Below are 24,341 nucleotides of genomic sequence, written 5' to 3'. Positions count from 1 at the left end.
ATTTAATAAGGGTAGAAATAAAATTGTAAGAATAAATTTAATGATTGTTTGTTATAAAAATGACCAATTTTTTTCATCAAATTGTTTCTTATAAAAAAGACCAGAGGGAGTATAATAATAATCATCATCATCATCATCATCTCAATCATTATAATCATCATTGTCGCATTTATAACTGAGCGATCGATATTTGGGAGAGAATCAGGGTTGCGTGTTTAGATGCATCAGGTGATGTAGGAGATATTCAAGGAGGTCATAATGTAATAAATGTATAATAATAGTGCATTTTTTCAAAGTTCATGGAAATGGGTATGTTCGCATTGGATCTGCACCAGGTTAAGGTACCTGAGTAAATACATCTTACGGAATGCATGAATATAAAGAAACAGATTGTTAAGATCTGTTATTTTCATTCGTTGACTTCACAATAATAAGACTATGGTTTAGGCATAAGTGGTCATTATGTACCGATTTAAGTGTCAACTGATGGTTCTAAGTTTCAAAGTTAGCACGGTACGAACTTTATGAATTTTAGTGTTTATCTAGACATTTTAACTATGTATCTAATGACTTCATATTTGGAGTGGATTTTTGCCTATATCTCACACATGGCGAAGGCTAGAAACATCTTAAAGGATTTTTATTGTCATTCTATGTTTCTGAGTTTTATTGCAAAATACATTATGTTTTTAGGTAGCAAGTACTTTTGGAAGATGAGATGTCTATAACTACATGTTAGAACTTCAATTGTGAAGTCTTAAATAAAATAAAGAAAAATTAAAATCACGGTCTATTTTAGGTCCTTTAGTCAAATAAGGAAAGATTTCTTGTTTTAATTTGTACGATATTAAAATTGCACTTTTAATATAACAAATTTAAACGCATAAAGTTTCAAGTTTTGTAGTTCTTAGTGTTTATTTTAAGATTAATGAATGAAAAAGAGCCTTAAGTTGCATCCTTATTAAACTAGGGTGTTACACAACCTCAAGAGTATGTGTGATTAGAAAGTGAAAGACTCGCAGTATACACATGAAATTAATGACTTTTCCTCTTGATTAATAATAACTTGTTTATTTAAATATCATAATTACATGATGACATATAAAATATAGAATTTTACGCCATAGTAGGTGTATTTGTATTGTCTGGTAATCGGTCTGCTAAATAGATGTACATATGTCCCATAGCTCCAGTTCTAAAGCCACTTTCGTATCTTGTTTCTATAGTCACAATTTCACCATCCTTAATCTTGGTTGAACCTAAATCTGGATAACTTCCTGACATCCCGACAACATAGCCTTTCTCATTTCCTGGTTTCTTCCCTTTTCCATATTTTGGTTTTAAAGTATACAAAATTCTTCCATCCTATATTAATCAAAATATTATCATGTTTAGAGGTGATGAAGGATGATTTAAAAGTATATATGACATTTTTACCATAATATAGAAAGAATAAACTGTATTGCTTAAGAAACATGACAAGCACACATAGTTTAATGAAGCATGTGTGCCATCTAAAATGATAAAGATTATATGTACAGATAAGAAAAATGAAATAATTATTTATATAAAATGAATTTACCTGTCCATATAAAGTTGCATTAATGGCACCTCTATGCATATGAGCGGTGCCGTAGATGAGATAACCACCTCTTTCCATTGGGATGTTTGCTTTTTCAATATGAGGAGCGTTGTTTCTACCATTAGTTGGCGGAACTGTAAACTCTACCTGTAACCATCGAGTTAAACAAAAATGTACATATATATTACGTTTAAAGAATACTGGTGAAGAAAAATAAATTTACTGCTAGAAATTTTTAAAATTAAAAATATTGGTGAAGAAGAAATTATCATTAATTAAAGTGGTGTATGTGATCATTTGACAACTATTTCTGAAGGGATTCGAACTTCATGCTTTGAGGTCATAAGGTAAAACTATTACCGGTGCCACGACACTTCTTGGACAAATTAACTGTTTTGAGTATTGTTTTATGACTTGTTCGATGTAGGAATATGTTTTGTTGGTCAAGTGACTCCAAACAACACAAGAGGGGGGGGTGAATTGTGTACTCAAAAACCGATTAAAAATAAGCACTTAAAATATTTTAACCAATTAAAATTAAGTTCTTGTAAATAAGTTTAAATAGAATAAGAAATTATAAATAAAGTTACTGAAAACAAGTAAATAAATTGAAAATAATTTGCAAGGAATATAAAAGAGATGAAAGGGAAAGGAGAGAGAACACAAAGAAATTATCCTGGTTCGGCCAAAAACAAAGGGCCTACTCCAGTCCCCAAGGAAAGCACCTTGAGATTTCACTAAACCAAGCTTTTATAACAGGATAAGCTAATAACCTTTACAACCGAGAACTCTCAACACAAACAATGGGATATCACCTCCCTTGTGCAAGAGCCTCTAAACCAAGAGATACCACCTCTCTTGATAACCTTGGGATCACACCCAATACAAAAGAAATTACAATGATATTACACCAAGTGTGTAGATATAACAAATTGAAGCACAAGTACTACAAGGTAAACTATGTAGTATATAAAAAAAGCTCTCAAGATGATATATTAGCAAGTGTAAAAATAATAAGAGTGATGAATATTATTTTCAATATGATTTTGATGCAAAATTCAGTTCTTGTTTAAGCTGCCACAAAGCACCCATTTATATAGAAAAATATGAGTGAGGTGCAATGAAAAATAATTTAGCCGTTGGCCAATTAAATTTAGAAAATAGCCGTTAAAAAATTAATGCACAATTAGCAGGTGTGGACAATGTGATAATCCATTGCATGATCACTGAATATCATTGAAAACGAATTTCCATCCAATATACCATATAAAAAATACATGCCTAAATAATATAATGCACAACGGCTAGAATTTGTTTAATGCAGATCATGGATTAATGTCATATACTATTTCCTCATTTGTTGATCATAATAATCAATTAGCATTAAAAGGAAAACGTTGAAACAAAGATTGGCTAATTGATTATTTGCATAAATGTTTTTGTAGCAAGGAAATTAAATCATGATCACGTTTAGTAAGAAGCTAGCAATTCCTTTGCTGTAATATAATTATGGCCTTGTTCAAAAACATGCTTAAAAATATTTTTAAAGAGATAAAAAAATATGCAATTTCCAAAGACAATTTATGCAAAATTAATTGTATGCAAAATCACAATTAAGTAAAAATTACTGTGAGTGTGTGTTATATTTTCATGAGAGCTATTTTTACTACTCACACAAGGATCCTAAAAATATCTGGATTACAACTCAATAAGTCTATGACCCAAGTCATGAAAACTTGATCCTCTTTTCCGCTTTTTGCATCATTGTCATTCTTAGACTTCTTTTGTCAATCATCAAAACCACAATGTTCCTGTCAAGACATATATTCACATGTTTTTGTTTTTTCTTTTTATATTTAAATTACATTAGTAATTATATTTATAAAATCTATCTATAGTTAAAAATTCTAAATAAATTAATAAAAAATGTGAAGAAAAATATCATAAACAAAATTACAAATAATTCCTTGTTTACCTGACAATCATGAATAAATTGGGAACCATTTGTTCTAACTCGATCAGTTGAATCAAGTACATAAAACCTTAGAGGAATTTGTTGTTGATTCCAATCAACCCATGTTATTTTGTATCTCAAGGCAAGCTTTCTCGTAGGTGCTTCAAAATCCTTTTGCAATTTGCACTGTAAATTATCTTGGCAACAAAAGAGTCCTCCTTTATAACTTGATCCCAATGGTTTTCCATCAATTCCAACTGTGACATTATAAAAATTCGTTGGCAAATTGAAATGGTCACACCTACATTCAGTACAACCTTCTCTATCTTCTGTACCACGTGTATCAATGACCAAGAGATTCAGGAGCCACTTTTCTTGGTATCCAAATGGAATTTTTGAAGGGTTTCCATGTTCTACAGCATAAGGATCTGGAATTTTTGATTTTGTTCCTCGTGATTCAGCTCCCAAACCCCAATAAATTGGAAGAATATAAGTATTACACGTTCCGTAATTTCTAATGTAAATGGCACCTTCCATAGGATCCTTAGGAATTATTTTTGACATATTCCAATCTTTTTCTTGGTATTTTATAGCAAACCAATGATGTAGGTATGCTTCATATAATGGTACGGAATTTCCTTCTTCATCGACTTGTTCAGCATCAAAGCTCTTGATTCCAACATGACCTTTTGGAAATTCAACATCATAAAATGTTTTAGCTGCGACTTTCCCGGGACCCATTTCAAACATTTCAGAAATAAAAGTAGCTGATTTTATATTTTTATTTTCAAATTCTGCCCCTGAATAAACTGCACATATTGTTCTTGATAGCAACACTAGTATTGATGAAAAATATATTACCCCTTTACATATAAACCCCATGGTGGATATTTTTCTCTCTTTGTTATGGTGATGAAGTTTTGTTTTGGTGCAAATGAACGTGGATTATGCATCTTTTTATAACATTGAAAGGCTTAACAATATGTCAATCTGGCATGACTTGGGCCAATTGATCCAAACTGATGTGAAAGTCTATCTTTTTGTTGGGTGTTTAAGGATGTCTTTTGTTTATATTAAGTGATGTGAGAAATCATATAACTATTTATAGATATTAGGTAATATTGTCATATCTAGATTCTTACACGATGTTGTTGATAAGGATAATATATACAAATATAAATAATTAACAATATCTTACCTTTCATTGCTCTTTTTTTTTTTTACAGACATTAGCTCATTTTATATTTATCCATTAGTTTAACCACTAGTTTTACTAAACAATTGAAGATCAATCAACTATGTTATCACTTTAAGTTCACCAACGATTTACTATCTTATCTACTATCATCTATTTTTTCAACAAACAAAGTCATAATTTAGGTTGTGGTGGGACTACTGATACCTCTAAAATATGCATGGTTTTAGTGGTCATTTTACTTAAATAATATTGCTTGTTGCTTAAGTTACTTGAGCTATTTTACTACAATCCTCTTTAATGTAAAATCATGTTAGTAAAAAATAAAGTAAAAAAAATTGATGCAAACTTTTTTGATTTATCATTGATGCATACTCTTTCATTATAGTTCATCAATGGCGTACTCAAACTTGTAGCCATAATTTCTAAAAAGAAGATGTTATTGGGCGAGTTCACTAAGCTTGATGGGCCCGTCACCTTATATTAAAAGATGTATTAGGCGAGTTTCGTGAGCTTGATCACCCATCCCAAGTGGATATGGATAAGATCAGGTCATGGACCAACATGTATGTCTGGAATAATAGGAACATATGAGATCCCTTCCTCCTCGATGATCTCCAACTTTCCTATTTCCTCTCTAGGGCTCTCTCCACTATCTCACCCATGAGAGGAGATCCTCTCATGTCCAAATTCCCTCATGTTGGATCTCAGCCTTCCATTTCTTTTTTGTTGTTTACTGTTCATTCAAATAAAAAAAAATTGGATGGTGGACGATTAAACTGCATCCCCTGCAGTCCAATTTGAACATGAGAGGATCTGCTCTCCTTACCCACTACCCACCTTACTCTCTCTATATATATGGGTATAACTACAGTTGAGAGGGTAGTTCTCTTCTTTCACCAAACTACTGATAAAACCTAATATCAGACCACCCGTCACCAATAGAACTACGTGGCTCTGACTCCTTATTCACTTAGGGATGCATCGGACCAGGGACCTTCCTTATTGAGTCATAATACAAATACGCCGGTCAGATCTCAGGAATATTAGCGAAAACATTTGGCGCCCACTGTGGGCCCTTGGTAAAACTGTTCCCAAGCCACACATCACTCACCATCAAAGCTTCATTCCAAAGTTTCATTCATATTTATTTCAATTAAGTTTATCCTATTATTTGTATCGCATGATAAGGATTGATCAGCTTTGGAATGGATTAATTTGATACAATTTAATAAGGGTAGAAATAAAATTGTAAGAATAAATTTAATGATTGTTTGTTATAAAAATGACCAATTTTTTTCATCAAATTGTTTCTTATAAAAAATACCGGAGGGAGTATAATAATCATCATCATCATCATCATCATCTCAATCATTATAATCATCATTGTCGCATTTATAACTGAGCAATCGATATTTGGGAGAGAATCAGGGTTGCGTGTTTAGATGCATCAGGTGATGTAGGAGATATTCAAGGAGGTCATAATGTAATAAATGTATAATAATAGTGCAATTTTTCGAAGTTCATGGAAATGGGTATGTTCGCATTGGATCTGCACCAGGTTAAGGTACCTGAGTAAATACATCTTGCGGAATGCATGAATATAAAGAAACAGATTGTTAAGATCTGTTATTATCATTCGTTGACTTCACAATAATAAGACTATGGTTTAGGCATAAGTGGTCATTATGTACCGATTTAAGTGTCAACTGATGGTTCTAAGTTTCAAAGTTAGCACGGTTCGAACTTTATGAATTTTAGTGTTTATCTAGACATTTTAACTATGTATCTAATGACTTCATATTTGGAGTGGATTTTTGCCTATATCTCACACATGGCGAAGGCTAGAAACATCTTAAAGGATTTTTATTGTCATTCTATGTTTCTGAGTTTTATTGCAAAATACATTATGTTTTTAGGTAGCAAGTACTTTTGGAAGATGAGATGTCTATAACTACATGTTAGAACTTCAATTGTGAAGTCTTAAATAAAATAGAGAAAAAATAAAATCACGGTCTATTTTAGGTCCTTTAGTCAAATAAGGAAAGATTTCTTGTTGTAATTTGTACGATATTAAAATTGCACTTTTAATATAACAAATTTAAACGCATAAAGTTTCAAGTTTTGTAGTTTTTAGTGTTTGTTTTAAGATTAATGAATGAAAAAGATCCTTAAGTTGCATCCTTATTAAACTAGGGTGTTACACAACCTCAAGAGTATGTGTGATTAGAAAGTGAAAGACTCGCAGTATACACATGAAATTAATGACTTTTCCTCTTGATTAATAATAACTTGTTTATTTAAATATCATAATTACATGATGACATATAAAATATAGAATTTCTACGCCATAGTAGGTGTATTTGTATTGTCTGGTAATCGGTCTGCTAAATAGATGTACATATGTCCCATAGCTCCAGTTCTAAAGCCACTTTCGTATCTTGTTTCTATAGTCACAATTTCACCATCCTTAATCTTGGTTGAACCTAAATCTGGATAACTTCCTGACATCCCGACAACATAGCCTTTCTCATTTCCTGGTTTCTTCCCTTTTCCATATTTTGGTTTTAAATTATACAAAATTCTTCCATCCTATATTAATCAAAATATTATCATGTTTAGAGGTGATGAAGGATGATTTAAAAGTATATATGACATTTTTACCATAATATAGAAAGAATAAACTGTATTGCTTAAGAAACATGACAAGCACACATAGTTTAATGAAGCATGTGTGCCATCTGTAACGACCCGTTTTTCGTAAAATATATTCTATATGTTTTATTTTATTGTTTGACTTTCAAAAGAATTTTCTCGTAATCGGAGATTATTTATTTTGCGCGAGCGTAAGTTAGAGAACGAGATTATGTGAGTTGGGCCTAGAGGGGGCGAAAATTTGGGCTTAGAAATGAATAGTGTTGGGCTTGGTTTGTCATGAGATTTTTATGAGCAAGTGGCAAGGCAACTGGGCTAGGCAAGTAGCAAGACCAAGTGATCTAGTGTGTGTGCATGTAGTGAGCTTGGTTTGAGTGGTGGCTAGGATCTTTCCTTGTTGAGCAAGAAGAATCAAGTGACCAAGAATTAATCTCACAAGATATTTATGATCATGAATAGGAAATCACAATTTCATTCATTCATTTTTCTTTCCAAAACCGTGAGCCTCCTTTGCTTACTCCTAACCATCACCAATTTTTCATTCCTTAGCCAAATTCAATTATTAGAAGCTTGTTGGAACCATGAGGGTTCATAGATCATCATCCCTAAGCTAGGGCAAGCAAGAGAGCAAAGCAAGAGGGTGCTAGGACTTGAGAAAGGGAGGAACTCATGAGAGCTAGATCATGAGGAGCTTGAGGATTCATCAAATTTCTAAGGTAAGAGATTAGAATTCATGATTCTTGAGTGGCAAGGAGAGGGGAGATTGTCTATGTCTCCATTCCCGAACTCTCCCACTCAATTTCTTTTTAGACTTTTGATTAAGCTTTTGTATGTGAGTGTGATGTTCTTCATCATCACTTTGTATGTGTTAATCACTAGCTTGATTTTATGAAAAATATGTATGTGTTTGAATCATGTTTGAAAAGTTTATGAAAGTTGCTTAAAATCCAAGAAAAGGGCATGATTATGATTTTGTGAGGTATTTGGAGGTTTGTAAGGGATGATTAATGTTCCTTGATACCATATATGTTTGAAATTACTGTTTATAAGAATTTATAACATGTTTGAATGAATTTTTGAGCTGATTCAATGTTAAACCGCCTTAGAAAACTCAAGAACAGATGTTCTTCTGGTGTGGTTCGCTACCTGCTCGCTATAGCGAACATGCTCGCTAACAGCTCGCCAATTGAGGTGTTGTTTCTATTTCCGTTCGCTACCTGATCGCTATAGCGAACATGTTCGCCAGTTGCTCGCTACCTGCTCGCTATAGCGAACATGTTCGCCAGTTGCTCGCTACCTGCTCGCTATAGCGAACCTGCTCGCCAGTTGCTCGCTACCTGCTCGCTAATTGGTTTTTGGCTCTGTGTCTGTTCGCCACCTGCTCGCCATAGCGAACAGCACTGTGACAGCAACTTTTTGTTAATAGTTGTAAGTGTAATTAGGCACTTGTAACATGGTTTAAGGGTATCCTTACATGATTGTTGATACATGTTGATACTGTTAATGCTTATTGTTAATCGTTATATGATTGATAAACGTGTATGCAATAAGTTGTAGTTTAAAGTGAGTAATGTGATGTTTTGGCATTAATTTGTAATGTTAAGTGAATGTGTTAGGATTGTGCTCCCGCATTCATAAAAGAGTAGCTTCGAGCTAAAGAATATCATATGGTTGATATGTGCATAAATACATGCATTCATGATTGTATGTGAACATTGGAAACTTGGGTTCCAATAACGAAAATGGATTGTGTCCATAATGAAGCCGAGGATCGGATTAGATGAATCCATGAGTCCAGAGCTGCTATCCAACAGGATATAAAACTGTGTTGGCTTATCCAAGGGAGATAAGATGGTTCGGTAAGTTCCGACATATCCAGCAAGATATAAAACTGTTCTTGGTCCACCGTTGGTGAGACGCCTTGGTACCACATGCATTTAGTCATGTCTAGGGATGGCATGACAGTGAATTGATTGGCATTAGATACATTAGGGTAAATGTGCATATATTTGATAAATGGTATGTGACATTATCTGGTTGAATTGTGTTAAACTTTATTAATTGATAACTGTTTAGTGCGACGTTATGGCGTGAGTTAGAATATGTATGATAGTTCGAAAGTGTAAGGCCTTTCTTATACTCGTATGATATGCGATTATGTTTTCTAACTCTCTGCTTTGTGTTAATTGCTGGACCTTTGGGGGTTCAGATATCCAGATTGACAGGTTATATGTTAGCTTGTCCGAGTAGCGTGGTGAAGCTCCGCTCTGATTGTGACACGGGGAGAAAAGGGGTTTTGTACATATATATATATATATATATATATATATATATATATATATATATATATATATATATAAATTCCTTTAGAAAATTACTCTGTAATTGCTTACGTTTTCATATAAGAATTATTCTTGGTGAAAAGTATTGGTTTTGTATAACTTATAACGCATCGTGTTGATGCGGAGGATTTTGTATTTTGTGATATTCAAACCAGCGCTTTATAATCAGATTTTCAATTTTTCCGCTGCGTATTTTCGAAAAAGATTTTATAAAGGCAGAGTTAATTAAATAACGGGTTTGGGTGTTACAAAAGTGGTATCAGAGCAGGTCGTCTTCGGACTGTGAGGTTATGTGTCAATCAGAGCCGTTCTGTGCAGTCAGATCGAGTGAGCGTGTGTGCCAGTTGTGTCTGTCTTTTCTTGTTGTGTGTACGTGATGCAATTGATACTTATCATTGTTATAAGTTATCAATTCAAGTAGTGGTTGTGTATTTTTATGCTTAAAGTTTTAAAAATTTGTGTGGTTTGAACTTTTGGTTTGTAGATGCTTATTGCTAATTGTTGATGATCCGACATGATGTAAAACTGTATTGTTGATGATCCGGCATGATGTAAAACTGCATGTGATGAAGATTTTGTTGAAAATATAAGATTATTTTCTTTTGAGTAAGTGAAAATGAATTTTTCACTAGAGTGAGAAAGGAGTAGGATGTAAGTAGATCCTAGTGTGTGTTGTTATATGTTTGTTTATAACATGTGGTAGATTGATTACTAGTACTTAGTGTGGTTCTTTAATTGAACTATGTGAATGTATTCTCATGATGAGAACTTGTTTGAGAACATGCTATGTTTTATACATGTTTGAGTAGATGTTGTAAGTATGCGAGCAAATGAAATGTAATGCATGTACTTGACTCGATGTCTTGTGTACATGGATGTTTTGTTGTCTTACATATATTTTAGTTATAAATATATGTATTGACATGTTGTTGTGTTTGCGTATGCTAGTTGGTATGAAGGTTGTTACACTAGTATATGTGGGGAATAGAATACTTATGTATTTGCGTAATGGCGTATATGTCAAGAGGACTGTACAGGATATTTATGTAGATGTCTAGGTTTAATGCCTTACGTTTACCCTTGTATGCGACATGCATGTGAATGTTGTCGGTACTAGATTCTTTTTGGGAGAATATATTTAGAATCGATAGAATGACTAGGTGTTTATACCGGAAGTTCTAGTGGAAGAGTATAGATGGGTTTGAGATAAGTGGGGGAGAAAGTTGTGTCTCTCTGAGATGGTTCGAATGTGAAGAAGTTAGGATGGATGGAGATGCTCTTGAAGTAGATTGTTCAAGATTGATTAGTGTTGTTCGAAGTGGAAGGAACTTGGACAGCAAGTTGTGAGGATTGCTAGATGAGAAGTTGTTGGACTAAGTGTTCGTCATGGGATCAACACTGAGATTGGTTAAGAAAGATGAAGACCGTTTGGAAACGATTGGAGATCGTGTAGTGTACAAAAGAGTATGGACTAGAGGCGGATGAGAACTACAAGAATTTCTCAGAAGCAATACCATGGAATGGAAGGAGTAGGACGTTGTCGTTCAGACAAGTTGAGTAAGGACGAGTAGACGTCAATTTGATAAGGGATTGAAAGTAAAGTTCTTATTTGGAGAGTATTTTGGAGGAAATATTAGATGATCATTCCGGAAGATTTAGAATGAGTCGAACTAAAGTTGTTTAGCCGTAAAGAGAATGTGACCATTGTGGAATGGTGGAACGGACAGAGATGTTAAATGGAAACCGTTGTTGGAAAACGGAGAAGACGTTGTGCGTTAAGAGTAGGCGAACCTAGTGATGATTAGGTGATGGTTATAAGAATGGTGGGAATACCTATAGAGTTGTATCGGTGTGAGCTAAACTTGTTAATTATTAGCAAGTGAACCTTTAAGGAAAGTAAACATTTTGAATAGTTCGAAGAGACTAGCCAAGATTGGAATAAAGATTTTGTGTGGATGAAACCTTAGGAGGTTGAGATGGAACTGGGAGCGAAGTATCATTTTTGGATGTTTGGAAATAAGAAAGTATCAGAGAGAGTGTTTTGTAACATTCGGAAGTAAGAATGAGATTGACAACGACTTATTGGAAAAGTCGGTGGAGATTTGAGATGTTGGACACATCGTATCCGTTGGAATAGTAAAGTTATACCATGTGGTAAAGGAGTAAAGGATTTCGAATAATTTCATCATGGACGGTGAAACAACAGTGAGTCTATGGGTGACTTAAAATAATATTTTGATAAGGGTATCGCGGCGGAAAAGCGACATTGGAAATGTTATGTTACATAATATAAGAATTTAACGGTTAGAGGTGGTGAATTTGATAAGTGTCCAGAAAAATTTGAGGAGTTGATCAACAAAAGAATGTTGAGGTTGTGTTGTCGACTAAATGATTGGAATAAGATTCGACGCAGTTATGTGATTGAAGAAAAGTTTAGGACTTATGGAACTTGAAAAGTTGTAAGGTATTCAACGAAAACGTCTTTTCAAGGTGTATTAGACTGATTAGAGTTTGTTTTGAGTGGTGCAGTGAGTACCGTAAGATATTAAGTGGACGTTTTGGTGGTTTGATAAGAATGGTTTATACAGACATCATGATTGTTGACTATCTATCGACAAATCAAGGGATTAGCTGTCCTTGATCTATTGTTGATGAGTAGACGAGATTGTGTTGATTGGGATGGATTAATTTTGTCAAACTTATTAATGCGTGGAGTTGGAACGTTTTGTTGGTATGATTTGGAAGAAGTTGAATATTGGGTTGCTTTGCCGCCATCATGGGCGAATTTGCATGAAGAGTTTTGTGTGTCTTGGTTAAAGCAGCCTGGGTAGAAACCCGTTGGTTAGATTGTAGTTGGGAATTAGGGAGTTGGATGAGAGTTTTATCCGGGGTTGTTCTTAGTCGAGCAATTTTCGAGGGCGAAAATATTTTTGAGTGGGGGAGAGTTGTAACGACCCGTTTTTCGTAAAATATATTCTATATGTTTTATTTTATTGTTTGACTTTCAAAAGAATTTTCTCGTAATCGGAGATTATTTATTTTGCGCGAGCGTAAGTTAGCGAACGAGATTGTGTGAGTTGGGCCTAGAGAGGGCGAAAATTTGGGCTTAGAAATGAATAGTGTTGGGCTTGGTTTGTCATGAGATTTTTATGAGCAAGTGGCAAGGCAAGTGGGCTAGGCAAGTAGCAAGACCAAGTGATCTAGTGTGTGTGCATGTAGTGAGCTTGGTTTGAGTGGTGGCTAGGATCTTTCCTTGTTGAGCAAGAAGAATCAAGTGACCAAGAATTAATCTCACAAGATATTTATGATCATGAATAGGAAATCACAATTTCATTCATTCATTTTTCTTTCCAAAACCGTGAGCCTCCTTTGCTTACTCCTAACCATCACCAATTTTTCATTCCTTAGCCAAATTCAATTATTAGAAGCTTGTTGGAACCATGAGGGTTCATAGATCATCATCCCTAAGCTAGGGCAAGCAAGAGAGCAAAGCAAGAGGGTGCTAGGACTTGAGAAAGGGAGGAACTCATGAGAGCTAGATCATGAGGAGCTTGAGGATTCATCAAATTTCTAAGGTAAGAGATTAGAATTCATGATTCTTGAGTGGCAAGGAGAGGGGAGATTGTCTATGTCTCCATTCCCGAACTCTCCCACTCAATTTCTTTTTAGACTTTTGATTAAGCTTTTGTATGTGAGTGTGATGTTCTTCATCATCACTTTGTATGTGTTAATCACTAGCTTGATTTCATGAAAAATATGTATGTGTTTGAATCATGTTTGAAAAGTTTATGAAAGTTGCTTAAAATCCAAGAAAAGGGCATGATTATGATTTTGTGAGGTATTTGGAGGTTTGTAAGGGATGATTAATGTTCCTTGATACCATATATGTTTGAAATTACTGTTTATAAGAATTTATAACATGTTTGAATGAATTTTTGAGCTGATTCAATGTTAAACCGCCTTAGAAAACTCAAGAACAGATGTTCTTCTGGTGTGGTTCGCTACCTGCTCGCTACAGCGAACATGCTCGCTAACAGCTCGCCAATTAAGGTGTTGGTTCTGTTTCCGTTCGCTACCTGCTCGCTATAGCGAACATGTTCGCCAGTTGCTCGCTACCTGCTCGCTATAGCGAACATGCTCGCCAGTTGCTCGCTACCTGCTCGCTAATTGGTTTTTGGCTCTGTGTCTGTTCGCCACCTGCTCGCCATAGCGAACAGCACTGTGACAGCAACTTTTTGTTAATAGTTGTAAGTGTAATTAGGCACTTGTAACATGGTTTAAGGGTATCCTTACATGATTGTTGATACATGTTGATACTGTTAATGCTTATTGTTAATCGTTATATGATTGATAAACGTGTATGCAATAAGTTGTAGTTTAAAGTGAGTAATGTGATGTTTTGGCATTAATTTGTAATGTTAAGTGAATGTGTTAGGATTGTGCTCCCGCATTCATAAAAGAGTAGCTTCGAGCTAAAGAATATCATATGGTTGATATGTGCATAAATACATGCATTCATGATTGTATGTGAACATTGGAAACTTGGGTTCCAATAACGAAAATGGATTATGTGTCCATAATGAAGCCGAGGATCGGATTAGATGAATCCATGAGTCCAGAGCTGCTATCCAACAGGATATAAAACTGTGTTGGCTTATCCAAGGGAGATAAGATGGTTCGGTAAGTTCCGACATATCCAGCAAGATATAAAACTGTTCTTGGTCCACCGTTGGTGAGACGCCTTGGTACCACATGCATTTAGTCATGTCTAGGGATGGCATGACAGTGAATTGATTGGCATTAGATACATTAGGGTAAATGTGCATATATTTGATAAATGGTATGTGACATTATCTGGTTGAATTGTGTTAAACTTTATTAATTGATAACTGTTTAGTGCGACGTTATGGCGTGAGTTAGAATATGTATGATAGTTCGAAAGTGTAAGGCCTTTCTTATACTCGTATGATATGCGATTATGTTTTCTAACTCTCTGCTTTGTGTTAATTGCTGGACCTTTGGGGGTTCAGATATCCAGATTGACAGGTTATATGTTAGCTTGTCCGAGTAGCGTGGTGAAGCTCCGCTCTGATTGTGACACGGGGAGAAAAGGGGTTTTGTACATATATATATATATATAAATTCCTTTAGAAAATTACTCTGTAATTGCTTACGTTTTCATATAAGAATTATTCTTGGTGAAAAGTATTGGTTTTGTATAACTTATAACGCATCGTGTTGATGCGGAGGATTTTGTATTTTGTGATATTCAAACCAGCGCTTTATAACCAGATTTTCAATTTTTCCGCTGCGTATTTTCGAAAAAGATTTTATAAAGGCAGAGTTAATTAAATAACGGGTTTGGGTGTTACACCATCTAAAATGATAAAGATTATATGTACAGATAAGAAAAATGAAATAATTATTTATATAAAATGAATTTACCTGTCCATATAAAGTTGCATTAATGGCACCTCTATGCATATGAGCGGTGCCGTAGATGAGATAACCACCTCTTTCCATTGGGATGTTTGCTTTTTCAATATGAGGAGCGTTGTTTCTACCATTAGTTGGCGGAATTGTAAACTCTACCTGTAACCATAGAGTTAAACAAAAATGTACATATATATTACGTTTAAAGAATACTGGTGAAGAAAAATAAATTTACTGCTAGAAATTTTTAAAATTAAAAATATTGGTGAAGAAGAAATTATCATTAATTAAAGTGGTGTATGTGATCATTTGACAACTATTTCTGAAGGGATTCGAACTTCATGCTTTGAGGTCATAAGGTAAAACTATTACCGGTGCCACGACACTTCTTGGACAAATTAACTGTTTTGAGTATTGTTTTATGACTTGTTCGATGTAGCAATATGTTTTTGTTTTTTCTTTTTATATTTAAATTACATTAGTAATTATATTTATAAAACCTATCTATAGTTAAAAATTCTAAATAAATTAATAAAAAATGTGAAGAAAAATATCATAAACAAAATTACAAATAATTCCTTGTTTACCTGACAATCATGAATAAATTGGGAACCATTTGTTCTAACTCGATCAGTTGAATCAAGTACATTGTTGGGTTTTTGTATGTTGGCTACATTTTGCAAAAACATCCTTTAGCCAAGTGTTGAGACATATGTGCCTACACCAAGTGTTGTGACAAATGTGGGTACACTTTGGAACAACACCTGTCTGTTTGACTGTGCGCGCCAGCTAGCTGGTTTTTATTCTCTACTCAATCTTTTGAAGATTTGATTGAAGAATTGTTTCAAGGTTTCTTACAGAGGAATGCGCACGTGCTTAATGTGTTTCAGGAGGCAGCCAAACCCTAGTTATATTTTCTAAAGGAATTATATTTTTGGAAAATATATTTTTGTGTTTCAAAAATAGAACTATTATTTTCAAAAATATATCAGCTGCTGCCGCAATTCTAGAAGCCCTAATTTTGTCTTGAAGCCCAAGTCGTTCTACTACTATAAATATGAAGGCAAGCATATGGTTTCAAGCATCTAAAATCGTGTTCTTACAAAGCATGTGTTTTAGGGATTTTAGAGTGTTAATTGTGAGTCTTTCTTGTATCTCATTGATGCAAGCTTAGGACCTGTGTTTATTGAGTTGTAAGTGTGAACTTCTCCTAAGCTTTGAAGTACGGAGATTGTTCTAGTGTGTTGTGTGATTTGCTCGCAAGCTTTTAAGCAAGAGTGAATCCTAGTTTCTTAGGAGTGTGTCTCCACCGTTTGTAATCGTTGAAGCTGATAACAACGCTGAGTGTGTTGTTAAGGTGGGAATTGGGACGGGGTCTCATATCTAGGAGTTCCTAGGTAGAAGTGTCATTGGGTAGTGATTAAGTGAGAAGTTGTAAACGGGTGAGTTTAGCTTTGAAGTAATACTGCTGATAGTGGACTTCATTCATGGATTGGTATCCCCCAGAGTAGGCTGTTAGGCTGAACTGGGTTAACAACTCTTGTGTGTTATTTACTTTATTGTCTTTATCGTTTTATGTTCTGTACTCTGTTTATAGACAAGTGTTGGTGCACCTTTAGCAACATCTATCTAAGGCAGACAAGTGTTGATACACCTTGATCAACACCTGTCCACTGTGTGCCAGAAATTTCAATTGGTATCAAAGCAGGCACCCTGTTCTGAATTTTAGGGTGAGCTCCAGGGAAACTTTTTCTGGCAGGTATGGACAAAGAAGGAGGGCTTATTACCAGACCACCTCTTTTGGTTGGTGCTTCAAATTATGACTATTGGAAGTCTCGTATGATGGCTTTCCTAAAACAAATTGATAGCAAGACATGGAAAGCAGTTCTAAGAGGGTGGACTCCACCTGTGAAGATGGACAAAGATGGTAAACCAACTCTTGAGTTGAAACCTGATGAAGAATGGTCCAAAGAAGAGGATGAGCTTGCTCTTGCAAACTCAAAAGCATTATACGCACTGTATAATGGTGTTGACAAGCACATATTCAAACTCATCAAAAAGTGTGTCTCTGCTAAGGAAGCTTGGAACATCCTTGAAACTGTTCATGAAGGTACCTCTAAAGTGAAGATGTCAAGGCTACAACTCCTAACCACTAAGTTTGAGAATCTAAGGATGAATGATGATGAAACCATTCAGGAATTTCACATGACCATACTTGACTATGATAATCAGTTTGATGCCTTGGGTGAAAAGATACCTGAAGAAAAGCTGGTAAGGAAGATGCGTAGGTCTTTACCTAAGAAGTTTGATATGAAGGTCACAGCTATAGAAGAAGCCAAAGATATCACAGAAATGAAGCTGGATGAACTGGTTGGTTCATTACAAACCTATGAGGTAGCTACGAGTGAAAGGATGGATAAGAAAAACAAGAGCATTGCTTTTGTCTCAAATGCTGAGGAAGAAGTCCATCAGAGTGACACAGAGTTTGAAAGTAGCATCTCTGATGCAATGGTTCTGCTGGGAAAACAATTTAATAAGGTACTAAAACGAATGGACAAACGCTCAAAGACAAGTGCAGCTGACACTGGTCGCAACACTTACAGGAATTTCAGAAAACCTGTAACAGATGAGAAATCAGCTCCAAATAAAGGTGTCCAATGTCATGAATGTGAGGGGTATGGACACATTAGAACTGAATGTGCAACCTTCCTGAAGAAACAGAAGAAGGGGTTAACTATATCTTGGTCAGATGAGGATTCTGAAGAAGAAGCTGATACTGCAAAATCTATACATGCACTGACAGGTGTATGCACATCTGACACTGAATCATGTGATGAAGAGCTGACCTTTGATGAACTTGCTGAATCATACAGAGAATTGTGTCTGAAGAGTGAAGAAGTCTGCAGGGTCTCAGAAAAGCAAAAAGAAACAATTACTAAGCTGCAAACTGAGAGAACTGTCAATCTATCAAAAATCTCTGAGTTTGGTGCTAAATGTGAAGAGAGTTTGAGAACCATTGAGGAGCAGAAGACAACTATCATCAGCTTAGAAGCAGATAAAGTCAAGCAACTGACAGAGATAGCTCATCTGAATGAAGAGGTAACTGAATTAAACTCTCATCTTGAGAATTTAAAGAAGCATGCTCTTAGGCTATTCAAAGGAACTGATCTAGATGAAATCCTAGAAACATTACCTACTCCTAGTAGAGCCAAAACAGGCATTTGGTATGAATATAAAAATGTTAATAGGATTATGGATTACAACAAAGAAGGGAAATACATGTCTGAGATAAGTAAGCAACCTTCTCCAAAAATGCATGGCAAGATGTCGCCACACCTGTCTCCTAGACAGTAGAGACAAGTGTTACCACATATGGCACCACATCAGCAAAGAAGGCAGAGACCTAGATTTATACCTAGACACATAAGCAAATACCACTCATGGAGATGTCATCACTGTGGAAGAAAGGGGCACATAAGGCCTTACTGCTACAAATTGTATGGGTATCCAAGTGAATTCCTTTAAGAGTCTGATCCATCCATTACTAAAACAAAGATGGAATGGAAACAAAAGGAGGATACAACCAACATCAAGGAGTGTACAGCTGAAAGTAGTGAGAAAAGTTTGATTGCTCATACTTCTCTCGGAGCCTCATCAAAAGAAGATTGGTACTTTGATAGTGGTTGCTCCAGACACATGACTGGTGTTGAAAAGTATTTAAAGGAGGTAAAATCTTATGCAACAAGTTTTGTGACATTTGGAGATGGAGCAAAGGGGGAAATTAAGGGTATTGGAAGACTGATTGACCATGGTCTGCCAAAACTTGAAAATGTTCTCCTTGTAAAAGGGCTAACTGCTAATCTAATTAGTATAAGCCAACTATGTGATCAAGGCATGCAAGTCAACTTTACAAAAAATGAATGTCTTGTCAGCAATAATGGAGGAGACATCCTTATGAAGGGTGTTAGATCAAAGGATAATTGCTACTTGTGGGTCCCTCTAGAAGAAGCCAATGTATCTACATGTCTCTTAACTAAAGATGATGAGGTTAAGCTGTGGCATCAAAAATTAGGACACCTTAACCTGAAGAGTATGAAGAGAGTCATTTCTGAGGAAGCTATCAGAGGACTACCAAGTCTACAGATACATGAAGGAAACATCTGTGGTGAATGTCAGATTGGGAAGCAAACCAAGGTGTCGCACCAGAAGTTGGAACACTTATCCACTTCTAGAGCTCTTGAGTTACTACATATGGATCTGATGGGGCCCATACAGGTTGAGAGTCTTGGAGGTAAGAAATATGTTTTTGTTGTTGTTGATGACTTCTCTAGATACACTTGGGTCAATTTCATTAGGGAAAAATCTGAGACTTTTGAAGAATTCAAAATTCTTTGCTTACAACTTCAAAAGGAAAAAGATTGTGGTATTGTAAGAATCAGAAGTGACCATGGTAAGGAGTTTGAAAACTCTAAATTTGCTGAGTTTTGTGCTGCTGAAGGAATAGCTCATGAATTTTTTTCACCAATTACACCCCAACAAAATGGTGTGGTTGAAAGAAAGAACAGGACCTTACAAGAATTTGCTAGAGTGATGCTGCATGCAAAAAATCTTCCTTATAAGTTCTGGGCTGAAGCCATGAATACAGCATGTTACATTCACAATAGAGTAACATTAAGAAAAGGTACTGCTACAACATTGTATGAACTATGGAAGAATAGAAAGCCTACTGTGAAATATTTCCATGTGTTTGGATCAAAATGTTACATTTTGGCAGATAGAGAACCTAGGAGAAAATTGGATCCCAAAAGTGATGAGGAGATATTTTTAGGTTACTCAACCAACAGCAGAGCCTACTGATGCACCTAAAAATATGCTATTTATTTAGTTAATTTACTATTATATTTTAATTATTTTTATTTTGATTCCGAAGTTTTATATTATGAATTGTTACTTATTTCTCGTATTTTAAATAAACAGATAAAAATTGCACGAGTTGAAGAAAGGAGCGAAAACGGACCAAAAAGGAGCAAAACCGGACAAAAAGGGCCACACACGTGCAACCAATTGGGCCACACGTGTGCAGCCCACTCAAAAGCAATTCAAGCCTGCCAGCACAAACAAAGTGGCGCCTGCCACAAGGAACCAAAGTGGCGCCTGCCACTTTTCCATCATGACCGTCCCTCAAAATTCAATCGGACGGTGACGCGTGTTGTGAAATTAGTCCCACATCGGGCAGATTTCAACAGTAGTGCTTTGTATTTTAGTATAAATAGGTCCCTTTCCTCCACTTTCTAGACACACAACTTTGTAACAATTAACTTGTAAAATGAGAATATAACTCGTATAGTTAGTTGGAAAGAATTCTTAAGCCTTTGCGGGAATTCTTTCTAAAGTTGAATATTATTTTCTTTTGTGCCGACGTTATTCCTTGGAGCTTTTATCCAGGTTTTTATTTTATTTTCTTTCTTTTATTTTTCTTTATTATTTATTTATGCTTTATTTATCTATTTGCTTTATGTTTTTATTTCCCGCTTATTTATTTATTTCGTCTTTAGTTTTAGTTTTAGTTATGTCTAGCTAATTTAATATTGCTAGGATGTGTGATTAGTAGCTAGTAGGGTTTCGATAGTTAGTTCGCGCGTTAGTTTCTTTTAAGTTTTCTTTAAGCAGTTTTTATTTTTAAATGACTATAATTTGTCACGAGAGTGAGAATTAATTAAAGTAGGATCAACAGAGAACGCCACTTGAGATTTCTACTAGATAGTAAAAACTGAACATTGATTCTAATTCGGAAGAACGCCCACTTAGGATTAGAGTCGATAATTATTTCTAATTCGGAAGAACGCCCACTTAGGATTAGAAGTAATTTAATTATATTTGGTTTTCAAAAAGTACTTTATTAGCGGATGTGAGACGAGAGTTTAGCATCACCTTTATAATCTACAACATTAGTCAAGATTCGCGATAGCTGAGATTAGTGTTTTTAAACCAATATAATTCGAAAACTTAATTGTTTACACCACTAAATATCTAGAAGTAATGCAACTACTTTGTAAAGTATTTTATTAATTTCATGATGAGAGTTGTGAGAGCTGGAAGTGAGAACGGCTTTCGCCTGGAGCATCGACTTTATTAAAATACGACAACTAGGTGGTGTAGTAATTTTACTTAGCACGAAAACTACTTTGATAAGTATTTTATAATTTCATGATGAGAGTTGTGAGAGCTGGAAGTGAGAACGGCTTTCGCCTGGAGCATCGCTTTTATTAAAATACGACAATTAGATGCGGTAGTAATTTTACTTAGCGCGAATTAAATATCGAACCCTGTGAAGCAACTAAGAGCTCATCCTAGCAATACGCTTTATTATTCTAAAAAACCCAAAAAAAAAAAAATATTTTCTTTTGTTTTATTTAAAAATTCTACTACTATTTACTATTTAGCCTTAGATTTACAAACGTAACATTAGATAACGGTAGGTCGACTATTGGTCTCTGTGGGATCGATAATCTTTTAAAACTACACGCGGCAAGGCTGTATACTTGCAGCGCACCAAGTTTTTGGCGCCGTTGTCGGGGACCAATTTAGTCGATATCGTAACTCCGGTGTTACACCGTAGAGACTAAGGCAATTTTTTTATTTTATTTTTATTTTACCCCGATTAGTTCGTTTGTTGCATGCCAAGCACTCGCTCTAGAGGCGAAAGATTGGTGCAACTAGTTAGCGAACCCGAACGTCTTTTAAGACGTAGAAATTTAGAAAATCAATTAGAGATTCCTCTTCCCGATTTAGTCATGGCGGAAGCCCCACAAGAACGACCACTAAGGTCCTACGCTATTCCTTCGCAAGAAGAACCGCACAATAGCATCGCTGCCCCCGCTATTGAAGCAAATAACTTTGAGCTTAAACCTTCATTGTTGTCGGCCGTACAACAAAACCAATTCTCCGGAAACCCCACGGACGACCCCAATTTACATTTGTCCATATTCTTGCAATACGCGGATACCGTGAAGGCAAATGGTGTCAGTCCCGAAGCTATAAGACTTCGCTTATTCCCATTCTCGTTAAGAGATAAAGCTAGAGCCTGGCTCCAGTCCCTACCATCCAACTCAGTCGCAACATGGGATGAGTTGAAGAAAGTCTTTTTAGCAAGATATTTCCCGCCTAGCAAAACTGCTATGCTAAGAGCCCAAATCAATGGATTTAGACAAAGAGACAACGAATCTCTCTTCGAAGCATGGGAAAGATATAAAGAAATGATTAGGATATGTCCTCATCATGGGCTCGAAAATTGGCTAATTATCCACACCTTTTACAATGGTCTCTTGTATAATACAAGAATGACAATAGACGCCGCAGCTGGTGGCGCACTTATGGATAAACCATACAACCAAGCCTATCAGCTTATCGAGAGCATGGCTCAGAACCATTATCAGTGGGGAAACGAGAGAACATCCGTAGAGAAGCCTCAAACGAAAGGCGGTATGTACGAAGTAAACGAGCTTGACCTTGTTAAAGCCAAACTTGAAGCTCTAACTCAAAAGATGGAGAGTATGACCACAACACCTGCAGCCACCACGGCTGCAACAATTTCAAATTACGAACTATGCGGAATTCAAGGGCACAAAATCGCTGAATGTCAACTCTTAACGGAAGTTCCCCCAGACCAAGTAAACTACACTCAAGGAAACCCTTACAATCAAGGTCCGAGGAACCATCCATACCTTTCGTACAAAAGTAACAATGCTCTATATGCACCTGGCCAAGCACCTACTCCTTCACCACCAGGATTCCAAAAACTTGCTTTCAATGCTCCTAGGAAGTCTAATCTTGAACTATTAGTAGAAAACTTCATAGCTACCCAGACTCAAACCAACCTTCAAACTAGTGAGCAAATTAAACAAATAACAAGCAAATTAGATGTCTTGACCACTCACACTAGAATGCTAGAAACTCAAATAGCACAAGTAGCACAACAACAAGCATCTACCTCTGCTCCTGCGGGCACATTTCCCGGACAACCACAACCGAACCCAAAAGGCCAAGTAAACGCTATAATGCTAAGAAGTGGAAAGCAAGTGGATGAACCAACTAGTTCACAAGTGGACAAACCAAGTGATCCTAAGTCCGATGCCCCAGCCATACACCAAGACTCAGATGAGGTAACCAAGGGAGAGAGTGAACAAAACATAAAAGATAAAGAAAATAGTGGTGAGGAAACCATAGAAAAGAAGAAACCTTATGCACCTCCACCACCATATAAACCACCCATTCCGTATCCTCAAAGATTCGAGAAATCCAAGAGTGTAGAACAATTTAAGAAATTCGTAGAGCTTCTAAAACAATTAAACATCACAATACCCTTTACGGAAGCTATTACCCAAATGCCCTCCTATGCTAAATTTCTCAAAGAAATCTTAACCAATAAAAAGAGGATAGAGGATAACGAAACAGTTACACTTACGGCCGAGTGTAGTGCCATTTTACAAAATGAGATGCCTCCTAAGCTAAAAGACCCAGGAAGTTTCTCCATACCCTGTGTTATTGGGAAATATGTCATAGATAGAGCCCTATGCGATTTAGGAGCTAGTATTAGTCTAATGCCAATAGCCATTTGTGAGAAACTAAAGATGGGAGAGTTAAGACCAACCAAAATGTCCATTCAATTTGCGGACCGCTCCGTCAAATACCCTCTAGGTATCCTTGAAAACGTGCCAGTCAGAGTAGGTCAATTCTATATCCCCACTGATTTCATAGTCATGGACATTAGGGAGGATTCCCATACACCTATCATCTTAGGAAGGCCATTCTTAGCAACAGCCGGTGCCATAATAGACGTTAAAAGAGGAAAACTCACCTTTGAGGTAGGTGAAGAAAAAGTTGAATTTATCTTAACCCAATTTATGAAAGCACCCGCTATAGATGATAATTGCTACATGCTAGATGTCATCGAGGAATGTAGGAAAGAGATGGAGAATGATCAAATTAAGTACTCTGAAATTTTAAAAACCCCCACTCTTCCAATTGATAGAAATGTCAATGACAACCAAGCCGAAGATCCTACGCCGCTGCTTGACAAACCAACTTTGGAACTCAAACCCTTACCCGAAAATTTAAGGTATGAATTCCTAGATGAAAACAATGAGCGACCGATAATAGTAAGTGCGGACTTAGGAAAGC

General features: G+C 35.8%; 1 protein-coding gene, 2 long non-coding RNA genes and 1 other non-coding gene across 4 annotated transcripts; 2 read left to right on the top strand and 2 right to left on the bottom strand.

The window, feature by feature from the left end:
- Window positions 1–1,116: 1,116 nt before the first annotated feature.
- Window positions 1,117–4,286, bottom strand: LOC123895916. The gene is made up of 3 exons (XM_045946381.1): window positions 3,558–4,286; window positions 1,583–1,729; window positions 1,117–1,365 (listed from the first exon to the last, which is right to left on the bottom strand). Exons 1-3 carry the CDS (start codon window positions 4,284–4,286, stop codon window positions 1,117–1,119), a joined length of 1,125 nt encoding a protein of 374 aa, XP_045802337.1.
- A 3,442-nt stretch (window positions 4,287–7,728) lies between these two features.
- LOC123898835 lies at window positions 7,729–9,671 on the top strand. The gene is made up of 2 exons (XR_006805449.1): window positions 7,729–8,102; window positions 9,596–9,671. It is a non-coding gene; the product is annotated as an uncharacterized LOC123898835 (long non-coding RNA).
- Window positions 9,672–12,865: 3,194 nt separating this feature from the next.
- Window positions 12,866–15,016, top strand: LOC123898896. Its single transcript, XR_006805459.1, has 2 exons — window positions 12,866–13,303; window positions 14,759–15,016. It is a non-coding gene; the product is annotated as an uncharacterized LOC123898896 (long non-coding RNA).
- Window positions 15,017–22,339: 7,323 nt separating this feature from the next.
- LOC123900267 lies at window positions 22,340–22,446 on the bottom strand. Its single transcript, XR_006805913.1, has one exon. It is a non-coding gene; the product is annotated as a small nucleolar RNA R71 (small nucleolar RNA).
- Window positions 22,447–24,341: the final 1,895 nt, after the last annotated feature.

This window comes from Trifolium pratense, linkage group LG7, assembly GCF_020283565.1.
Source record: "Trifolium pratense cultivar HEN17-A07 linkage group LG7, ARS_RC_1.1, whole genome shotgun sequence".
NCBI lineage: Eukaryota > Viridiplantae > Streptophyta > Magnoliopsida > Fabales > Fabaceae > Trifolium > Trifolium pratense.
The sequence above is the reverse complement of the archived record's forward strand: the minus strand, read 5'-3'. Positions and strand labels throughout refer to the sequence as shown.

What these genes read in the sequence shown, in the direction of transcription:
- LOC123895916 (XM_045946381.1), bottom strand. Translation starts at nt 4,286, where the DNA reads ATGTTTGAAATGGGTCCCGGGAAAGTCGCAGCTAAAACATTTTATGAT. An exon ending in AATTTATTCATGATTGTCAG is followed by an intron (nt 1,730 to 3,557) that starts GTAAACAAGGAA and finishes CGATGGTTACAG; the next exon opens with GTAGAGTTTACAGTTCCGCC. An exon ending in ATGCAACTTTATATGGACAG is followed by an intron (nt 1,366 to 1,582) that starts GTAAATTCATTT and finishes TGATTAATATAG; the next exon opens with GATGGAAGAATTTTGTATAC.